This window comes from Daktulosphaira vitifoliae, unplaced genomic scaffold (genome assembly GCF_025091365.1).
Source record: "Daktulosphaira vitifoliae isolate Bord-2020 unplaced genomic scaffold, ASM2509136v1 Scaffold_4, whole genome shotgun sequence".
NCBI classification, from domain to species: domain Eukaryota; kingdom Metazoa; phylum Arthropoda; class Insecta; order Hemiptera; family Phylloxeridae; genus Daktulosphaira; species Daktulosphaira vitifoliae.
In genome coordinates this window covers 2,095,559-2,106,785 of record NW_026099575.1, presented here as the reverse complement: position 1 = coordinate 2,106,785, position 11,227 = coordinate 2,095,559, and the positions used below count along the sequence as shown (strand labels likewise).

General features: G+C 25.4%; 1 protein-coding gene and 1 long non-coding RNA gene across 2 annotated transcripts in view; one reads left to right on the top strand and one right to left on the bottom strand.

Annotated features, from left to right (window-relative positions):
• LOC126905336 (low-density lipoprotein receptor-related protein 1) overlaps positions 1-11,227 on the top strand; it is a 97,651-nt gene that overhangs the window by 25,679 nt on the left and 60,745 nt on the right. The window contains exons 16-27 of the mRNA XM_050684938.1: positions 2,789-2,922; positions 3,171-3,402; positions 3,481-3,657; positions 3,831-4,082; positions 4,322-4,525; positions 4,598-4,973; positions 5,039-5,283; positions 7,169-7,297; positions 7,371-7,604; positions 9,247-9,603; positions 9,660-9,905; positions 10,132-10,437. Of these exons, the coding sequence (XP_050540895.1) occupies positions 2,789-2,922; positions 3,171-3,402; positions 3,481-3,657; positions 3,831-4,082; positions 4,322-4,525; positions 4,598-4,973; positions 5,039-5,283; positions 7,169-7,297; positions 7,371-7,604; positions 9,247-9,603; positions 9,660-9,905; positions 10,132-10,437 (2,892 nt within the window). The remainder of the gene's footprint in view (positions 1-2,788; positions 2,923-3,170; positions 3,403-3,480; positions 3,658-3,830; positions 4,083-4,321; positions 4,526-4,597; positions 4,974-5,038; positions 5,284-7,168; positions 7,298-7,370; positions 7,605-9,246; positions 9,604-9,659; positions 9,906-10,131; positions 10,438-11,227) is intronic.
• Positions 1-11,227, bottom strand: part of LOC126905381 (uncharacterized) — a 210,863-nt gene that overhangs the window by 142,350 nt on the left and 57,286 nt on the right. The window lies entirely within an intron of this gene.

The following is an 11,227-nucleotide window of genomic DNA, read 5'->3' as shown; positions in this document are numbered from 1 at the left end:
TGAAAAAATATCGAAAATTAGCGATTTTTAAATTTGTAATTTTTTGGGGGATTTCCCCCGTTTACGGGGAACGAGGGAATTTTTTTCAATTTTTGAGGGTAATGTCTTCGACTAGATACGATTTGTGATCTTTTGACATATTGTTCATCAAAATCGGTCCAGCGAGAGCTGAGATTGAGCGTTCACAGACACAAAAAAAAAAAAAATAAAAAAAATAAAAAAATTAAAAAAACACATCATAGTAAAATTAATACCTTCTCAGCTTCGCATCGAAGCTAAAATAAACAAAAAAACACATCATAGTAAAATTAATACCTTCTCAGCTTCGCATCGAAGCTAAAACTCAAGTTAATGTTTTTTAACCTGAAGGGATGAAAAATATCATGCTTTTACTACATATTATTGTAATATTTTTTGAATTAAACAATATTTTCCTTACCAAAAATTAAAAATTTTCAATAGTTACTGAGTAAACGAGTGTCTTATCCTTTATGAATCACTCTGTATATATATATAAACAAATTTTTATTGTTTATTATTAGATATAAACATTTAAAAGTTTAATTTTTTTTGAGTTAATATATATACATGTATAATATATAAGGAATTACAATTACAGGTAGCTAATTGGTTTTTTATGACAATATTCATAAAATAAGGTATACGTATAGCCTTTATGGTCAATAGTAATAAGACACATTGTTGAGAGTTTATAAACACATTAACTGGCAATACAGAAATTAGATATTGATAGTTATAATTGACAATAAACACTCAGTGACTGTAACAGCAATGTCATAAAAAACAAAAAAGTAAAAAATAAATATAGTTTAAAAAAACTGAAAAACACGCTTTTAAAGCATATCAAACTAAAAAGTTAAAAATAATTTTAGCAACGATAAAAAATCTTAAACAATTTTTTTTTAGCTTCGATGCAAAGCTGAGAAGGTATTAATTTTACTATGATGTGTTTTTTTTTTGTGTCTGTTAACACATATTCTTAGTTCTTATCGAACCAATTTCTTTCAATGATACGTCAAAAAATGACAAATTGTATCTGGTCGATGATATTAACCTCAAAAATTGAAAAAAAATCCCTTGTTCCTCGTAAATTTGGGAAATATTCAAAAAAAATTACAATTTTAAAAAACGCTTACTTTTAACATTTTTTCAATTTTCTTATTTAAAACTGCCATAACTTTTTTAAAATTGACAAAATCAATATCAATTTTTTTTTTTATAGATTCATAAGATATTTACCTATCATTTTGTATGTTTTTTTTTTAAATTTAACGCTTTATTTGCCCACAAGGGAGCATTCAAAATGATAACTTTTCCACAAAAAATAATATTTTTACAAGAAATTTAAAAAAATTATGTGTACTTATACTTTTTTTTTAATTTAAAAAAAGATGCAGCAACAAAGACTTGGATTTATTTACATTATATTATATTATATATTTAATACATATATTTATATCACATATTATATATATATATAAATTATTTATTTATGAAATGTGTATAGAGCGTTAATGAGAAAAGGAGTCCTGAAAAGGTACATTAATATGTATTTCTATATGATAACTTGTACCAGGGTAAAAAGTGTAGGAGAAGGAACAAAAGGTTTTAGGGTAAAAGTAGGAGTGCACCAAGGTTCTGCTTTAAGCCCTTACATATTTTCTATAGTGTATGTTGTTTGATGATGATATAGTGTTAATAGGAACAAATAGGGATGAAATTAATCAAAGGCTAGAGGTGTGGAGATCAACTCTTGAAGATAATAATAGGTAGGAGTAAGACGAAGTAGATAGAGTATGAGTTTAACAAATAAGAACACGAGATAGGTAAAGTGAGGAGGTCAGTGACAATAGGCGAGGATGTGATAGGAAAGGTGGAAAGTTTTAAGTATTTAGGATAAGTGGTGGAAAAAAGCTGGGGTATTGATGAGGATGTAAGACACAGGATTATGTGTTGGTGGTTAAAGTGGAGAGAAGTGTCTGGCGTCTTATGCAATAAAAAAATTCCAATGATGCTGAAAGGTAAATTCTATAAGACTTTAGTAAAACCAGCTATGATGTATGGGTCAGAGTGTTGGGCAGTTGACAAGAAAGTGAAAATGTTTAGATGAATGAGTGGAGTGACTAGAGAAGATAAGGAACAAACATATAAGTGGAAGTTTAGGATAAAGGTGGGCGACCCCAAGTAGTTGGGATTAAGGTGAGGAAAATGAAGATGAAAGAAATATAGTCCAAAATGTAAAAAATTAAAAGAAATTATAAAAAACTTACTTAAAACTGAAAATACTAATTTTTTAATCAACAGTGTGAGGTTAAAATTTTCCTTAAATTCATCATGAATACATAAAATATTGTCTCTTCAAATATTGAATAGTTAATTCACAATAATTTAAATTATTGGTATAAAAGAGTGACCCTAAATATTATCGATACTTGGACATTACAACATATTTATAGAACAAATTATTTGTTGCCAATTAAAAAAAATAAATATTATTAATAAACATTTAGTCTATTGGAAAAAATTAATTTTTCGATATTAATGGTTATTGGACTTATGTTAGATAACATTTAATTTTTTCTTTGATAGACGTATTCAAGAATAGGTAAATATTCTTTAATAACTCTTTGTTTTGAAAGTTTTGTTCTTCTCTATTTATAGATATTTATAAAATTATTATTTACTTCAAACATTTTTAAAATTGAAATAATTATTAAAAATTTGCTTATTTAGTTTAAAATTTTCTAAATTAGTGTTGTTATTATAGAAATTCATACTTGTCAAAATACTGAATTCACATGTAAAAATGGACGTTGTATCTCTTATGAATACATTTGTAATATGGAAGATAATTGTGGTGATGGGTCTGATGAAACCATGTGTAGTCTTTGTCCAGGACAAGTAAGAAATGTTTTTTTACTTTTTAAAAAATCATCAATATGAAATATGAAACAATAAAATGGCTCACAGATAAGTGATTCCTAGTATAATTATTTTATATAAATTTCTCTACTTTCTAAAAATTCTATCTTAAAATTTTATCTATACAAAGCTATTTTACATTTGTACAGTTTTGTTATTTTATAAAATATATAAGACTTAGTATTTTACTTAGTAAAATACTTTTACTCTAAGTCAATTATTTTTAGTTTTTTTGTGCAAAGAATAATACTTGCATACCATTAACAAAAAAGTGTGATGGAACTATTGATTGTGATGGCGCTCTAGATGAATTGAATTGTGTTGGGTTACATACTTCCTTAAATGTTTGTTCAAATGATGAATTTCTATGTACTAATTCTACCGGTTTTTGTATTGATGAGCGCTATGTTTGTGATGGGTTGCCTGATTGCCCTGATAATAGTGATGAAAAAAATTGCAGTAAGTATCCTCTTAATATTTTATATTGTATTTGTATTTAATTAACTAATGCATATGTTATACTGCAAATTCTTACAGCTTCTATGAAAAATTGTAGTAGTAATGCATGCAATGTACACAAAGATGATTTTGTTTTCTCAAATTGTTCGTATCCCAATCATTCCTGTGATAACAATACATTATGTCTATTGCCAGATTTCTTATGTGATACTAAAAATGATTGCTTAGATGGTTCAGATGAAAGCGGACAGTGTGGTAAATTGCATACACCTTTATATTATAGTGACAAACATTCTTATTAGTAATGACAAAATCTACTTGGAATATATTCCAATTATAAGGGATTTTAAATATGATATTTTAAAGTTATATTATTTAATATTAGATTATAGTTTTATTGTAATCTAATTTTTTCATTTTATTTTTAGTTGAAAATCTATGTGAAACTGCGTCTGAATGTTCACATATTTGTAAGAACAGTCCAAATGGATTTATTTGTCTTTGCCCTGAAAATATGAATCTTCAACCTGATGGAGTAACTTGTTCAATTATTAGTCCTTGTAGTTGGGGCAGTTGCTCCCAAATTTGTGTACAAATTGGCAAATATGGACACAAATGTTCTTGCAAAAGTGGTTTTTCATTGTCTGCTGATAAATTTACTTGTAAAAGTATCAACAAAAGTAATAAAATTATAATACTTTTTTAATATACATAATATATGTTTTGTGGATTTTTTTTTTTTAATCAATGCAATAGAAATTAAATTTTAAAAAGTTACCAAATAGAAAAACATTTCTGTTTGGAACTGTTAAAATATGTTTGAAAGTTATAAAATTATGTTATTTTTCTACAATACATCATTTTTGGCTTTGCATAATGTGTGATACATACAATTAGTAATAAAACTTTATTTTTCTAGGTCAGTATACTCCTCTAATAATTTTTAGCAATAAACATGAGATACGAAGTATTGATTTAACAACAAGAGATGCTAAGTCAATGATTTCTAATCTTAAAAATACTGTCAATTTAGATTTTTATCAAGCAAAAAATGGATTTGATATTTTATATTGGACTGATGTAAAAGAAGATAAAATTTTTAAAGGGACATTAATTGGTGGTTGTATGTATTAATTTTTTGTTTTGTAAGTTTACTTTTTATTAATGTCATTTTAAAAACATATAAAATTTTTAGCTTTAAGTGATATTGAAATAGTTGTTCAAAGTGGTTTAACGTTAGCTGAAGGTCTTGCTGTTGATTGGGTAGCTAGTAATTTATATTGGATTGAAAGTAATTTAGACCAAATAGAGGTATCTAAACTGAATGGAAGTTTCCGTAAGAGTTTAATTGCTGGTGACATGGAGAGTCCAAGAGCTATTGCAATTGACCCAAGATATGGATATTTATTTTGGACTGATTGGGATTCATCAGCTCCTCGGATTGAACGCTGTAGTATGGCTGGCGAATTTCGGAAAGTTATTGTTTACATTAATCTATTTGAAGATGGAGAATGGCCCAATGGCTTGACTTTAGATTATGATTTAGATAGAATCTACTGGATTGATGCAAAGTAAAGTTTTGATAATTTTATTTAAAATTATAAGATATATATATATATATAGTATAAACTTCTAGATCGGATTCCATACATACAGTTGACTACAATGGAAAAGATCATCATCAAGTTCTAAAAGGGCATGCACTTCTCTCACATTCATTTTCAATCACACTTTTTGAAAATGATGTGTATTGGACTGATTGGCGTAGCAATTCTGTGAATAAGGCAAACAAATGGACTGGAACTAATGTAACTGTTATTCAACATACAACAACACAGCCTTTTGATGTGAAAATTTTGCACCCAAGACGTCAACCCAAGGGTATTATTCAAATTGTATTGTATTTTTAAAAAATAATTTTGAAATATTAATATTGTTTAATATTTTTCAACAAAATTTATTATAAAATAATTTATTTTGAAATACGTTAGCCATTAGAACCAGTGGTGTAATTTGGACAAAAATTTAGTAGTCATTAATTTTTTTAATTTATTTTATGGGGATCAGCGATTTGAATACTCTTTGATTGTTGTTAATATTATATTATATGGTGCCTTGGTGTAAGACATTAATGAGTTCTTTATGAATTAATACCATTTTAAGGTAAATAGATACACAATTAACTTTTAATAATGCATACAATTTTTTTATTATTATTATCACCAGGGATAGGTGGGCGGTCATTGAAAGTGTATCAGAATTCATGTGAAAAAAAGATGCATGGTATTAGATTTCCCAAGCCAAGGGAATTGAGTTGTAATGATAAATCTTATTATTAAATAACAGACACTTATGATTTAGATTCCTAACATTTCCATATAGGTTAATAATGTGATGTGTAGTTGAGAGAAATAGTGCAGTGTTAGTTTTTATTTTTTTGTATATTAATTTTAACTAATCAACACTTAGAATTTTGAGGCAAAATGTATCATTGTATCATTGTGTGTAATAAAAGAATAATATTATTAATAATAGGTAGGCGGTCTAGCTCTGTTGGTAATGTTTTATGCTGTGTTGTGTAGATACTGAGGTTCAATTCCATTGCGCTGAACAAAGTTGTCCCATCCTTTCTAGCACAAATAATAGCTTTTAGAGAGAATGTTTATTGTGATTAATAATATATTTGACTATATTATTTTACAACTATTGTAGGTCCTAAAAAATTCAGTTGAGTATTTTTTTGATTCTTAAATTATTTTTATTAAAGTAATTAAGAATTTTATTTCTGAAGTTTTTTCTGATATACTCTATACATAAATATTTTACTATAAACATATTATCTAAATTTAACTCTACTCATAACACATTAAATTTCAAAAGAGCTGTACTTCAATAAAAATTGTTTTGAGATAAACGACTTCTTAGTTTTAATCTTCCATAGGAGTTCTCTTATTAATTTCTCTTATTTTAGCATTAAGTTCAATGTAATGTTTATTTAATTTGCTTGAATTTTTAGATAGAGAATAATATACTATATATAATGATTGTTTAACTACAACTTATGAAATATCTTTAAAAATATACATAATCTAGTTTTCTTTTTTAAAATTTAATATTAACCTTTGTTCTATAATTTTCTAAATAAAATTTAGTGATATAATTCCCTTCCTCTTTAAAATAGTAATAACTTTAAATGGAAACATGTATTTTTAATTAACTTACAAATAAGAAAATAATTTAATAAAATGATTGTTAATAATTTTTGAATCTGTATTTTAGAAGTTATTGAAAGGAGGGTTAGTGGGGTTCATAAATGTATAGAGAAAAAATAAACAGACCCGCAATAAATTATCATAGTTTAAAATAAAATATTAATAAATTCCTAAATACTGGTTCAAAAGTTACGAATAGTAATTTTTTTTTACAGTTAGTTAAACATATGTTTCTATCTAAAAAAAAAAAATGATAAAATTTTAAGAGAATGATAGGTAATAATTTTTAATTTCTTTATTAAAATTATAAAATATAGAATACTATTAACTTCAAAAAATATATAAATTTATATTTATAATTATATCTAAATAATTCAGGTTTATAATAAATTTTTATTAAATCTTTGATATATATATTGTAATTAGTAAAAACATGTGTATTAAATTGAATTTCCTCATTTATTAATAAATGTTAAGTGTTTTTCACTTAAATTATTGTTTGCACTTTATTTAAAGTGTTGTTTTAATAATGTATATATTTTTTTTTTATAAAGTTGATTACAACCCATGTGAAGTTAATAATGGGAATTGTTCTCATTTATGTTTATTGAGTATAAATTTTACTTATAAATGTGATTGTCCACATGTAATGCAATTGTCAAAGGATAATCATACGTGTATTGGTAAATTTTTTAATAGTAATTATATAATTATATTTATTGTATAGTGACTAAATATTGTTTTCATTTTTCTTAGTGAATGAAGTGATTTTATTATTTGCACAAAATAATGAGATTCGTGGTGTTGACATGGATCAGCCTTATTACAATACAATTCCTACATTGCTTTCTTATGAAACAGAAATTCTTTTAAATATTCAGATAGATTTTGTATCTTTGGATAAACAAATTTATTGGTCTGATTACTCAAACAATGAAATAAAAAGATCAAGTTTATTTGGCGGAACCCCAGAAGTTATTTTAGATACAGGTAATTCATAGTAATAATGAAATAGTTGAAATTCATTATAAAGCGTGATTGCTTAAACAGCAATCTTGCGTTCTTATTTTTAAAAGTTTAAAACATAATGTAATTTTCTATTCAGAACTTAAGTATGTATTCTAATAATAAGATAAATTTTATAATACTAGTTAAGCAAGCAATAATGTCCAAAACAAAATGTAAGGCTATAGAAAAATAAAGGAGTGAAGAGAAATGTGAAAATGAGAACGTTAAGGTAGAAGTATGGATTGACTAGTGAGAATTGGAATAAAAAATAAGAATTCAGAAGTACAAAAGTTTGTTTTATAGTAGCATCAATAGTTTACAAATTTTGAGAAAATAGATTTAGATGATTAACCACATTTTAAATAGGGACTGATGAAGTTAAATTAGTTGTTTATATGTGTAGAAGAGGAGGATAACTAAAAGAATCGTGAATGGAATAATTAGAAAGTAATATGAGAATGAAGGAGATCTAATTTAATGAAAGGACTAGGATTGCTAGCTATAAATAATTGAGATTAAAGGGGTGGAAAAAAAAGGTATAAAAATTATGTAGATGTGGTTTTCAAATTTTAAGAAAAAAATTGTTGGTTTTTAAAAAAGATAATAAGTTATTTAATATTCTTATCTTAAAGTATGTAAAAAAATATATTGTATCAACTAACTTAAGTAGTCAACTTATTTGTAAATCCCTTTATGTATTATTTTATTATATATTTATCTAAAAGTATAATGTATTTTAGTACGATTTAAAACTTATAAATTTTCTTTAATACATAAATTTATGTTAAATTTTAACCTTTTCTCTTCGACCAGACATCTGTCCACCAGTCAAACTTTACAACACTTTACTCCCCCAAAATAATAAAGTAAAATACTTAGGCCTCATTTTTGACAAACGACTAACTTGGAAAGACCATATAACTGAAAAAAGAAAACAATTAAACACCCGACTACATCTACTTCGCCCTCTCTTACGTTCCAAACTTAATCTAAAGCTAATAACACTCATCTACAAAACTCTTCTCTTTCCACTATGGTTTTATGGTATTCAAATCTGGGGCTGTGCCGCTCCATCCAACATCCAAAAAATCCAATCCTTTCAATCCATTTGCCTACGAACACTCACCAATTTCCCTTGGTACGTCCCTAATAAAACTCTTCATTCAGATCTTCAAATTAGTTATGTTAACAATATTGCCAAAACTGCTTACCTAAAATTTCACAACAAATTAAACTCTCACCCAAACCCTAATATCCAATACCTCTATTCAAAGCACATCCCCGACAATCCACCAAGAAGATTAAAAAGAAAATGGTGTAGAGACCTCCTATAGGAAAAAAAGGAAAAAAAATGAAATCAAAAAACAAAATTCAAAGTAGGTAGCTCCATTGGGTGCCCCCCTACTGCATGCTATTCAAGTCATATTGTAATTTTTTTTCACTACTGTTAACCCATTTAAGGTTGTGCATATATTTTGTATAGATGTAAATTTTATAAAAAGTTATTTGAATAAAATAAAAAAAAAAATTTTAAGTAAATAAATTTGTATTCATAAAAGTGATTTATTTTAGTATTTCATTTATTAAAACTATAAAATTAAATACTAAATTGTTATTTCCATAGGAATTCACAAACCTCATGGTTTTTCTATTGACTGGACAGCTAGAAATATGTTTATTGCTGTGAGTTCTGATCAACAATATTTCAATGAAGAAAACAGTTCGGGTGTTAATTTGATTGTAGTTTGCAATCTTAATGGAGAGTATTTTACCATCTTATACTCTAGTGACTGGACTGATAAAAATAATAATAGAACTGTAGAAATTGGCTCATTAACTGTTCTACCACAAGAAGGAAAATTATTTTGGGTTCAATCTATGGCTAGTGGACATCACAATATTATTATGTCTAACATGAATGGCACATCTTATTCCATAATTTTTTCAGAAAAAATAATACCTTTTGTGTCTGGATTTACAAGTAACTATATTTTTTTGGTTTCATAAATAAATCTAAAATACATTTTTTTCTTGAAGGCTTAACCATTGATCAAGAAACCAATACATTATACTGGGTTAATATTGATAAACATTTAATTCAATCATATAGTATACATGACTCAAAAGTTAATAAACCTTTAAAATTGCCAGAAGGAAGTAATCCATCTTCTATTGCACTGTACAAAAGTAATATTTATTATGTGGACAATAAATTAATGAATATTAGAGTGGCAAATAAAATAACTGGTGAAGGAAATTCTTTGTTTCGTAATTTAACTGCAGGTGATTTTGAATATAATTTTATATAAGTGATTAAATATATAAAGCTAAATAAACTTAAAGAAATTTTGTTTACTTTCTGTATTTTATTTTTCTTATGAAAATCACTCATCTTATATGTGGTGTGACTAATGGTCAGTAAAATAAAATATATATTAATAATTATTAATTAATTATAATTAATTTAAAACAAATATATCTTCCTAATCTATAAACTAATTTTTTTTAGATGTATATGCTTTAAGATTATATGATCCATCAATACAAATTGATACTAATTTATTCTGTTCAAAACATAGAGGCTTTTGTTCGCATTTATGTTTACCAATATCTTCAAAAGATAGACTTTGCCAATGTGCTATTGGCTTTACAATAGATACTAGTGATAATACAAAATGTATTGGAATCGATGAATTTTTGTTATACGCTGTAGAATCAGAAATTAAGGGTGTATCATTAATAATAAATGATACTAGTCCAGTTTTAGGTCCTTTGTCAAAAACTTCAATGGCAACTAGTATAGATTTTTATGATGGTAATAAAAATGTTTAGTTTTCTATTTAAATTATTTACAGATAATTCAGTAATAATTAATTTAATTGATATTAGAAATTTTATTTTGCAAATATTAAGTATTTCATAAATATAATTTAAAAAAGGGGATTTTGAAAGATTACTTGTTTTAATTGAACAATTTCAATTTCTACATTAAAATATCCTCATAAACACTTGTGTTCTCTTAGATGTATATAATATGTCTATATGACGTGTTATACTAGATATAAAATTAAAGAAGAGATGTCAATAAAATGTCTAACAGATATCTAAGTTCTGGTTTGTATGAAACATCTAGAGATGGCTAAAATGTATATGTATAGTAAACACTATTTGTATCTTTTAGACATCTATTAGATATCTATTCTAGATTTGGGTTAAAAAATATTTAATCATACTAAGAGTAATACTTTTACTAATTTTTAATAACTCTTTTTCAACACTATGTTTTACAGAAAAATGGTACGTACTATAGTAATATTTTTTTAAATTATTACATTACATTTTTTATAAAAAGTATAAAATATTATATAAAAGTTTTTATAAAACTATTATTAAAAAAATTATTATTTTAAAATTAAATAATAGTGATATTTCAGTTGAGTTATTAAAAGGTTTAATAACCCAATAACATGTTTTTGTTAGCTATTCTACATTCCCCCTTAACATTTACAAAATACTCTAAAATTGACTTTCTCTTACCTTTTCTTCTTTCTTTCAATTTCTTAACTTTCAACCTTCTTTGAGTCTTAGTTAAAATACTTTATCAT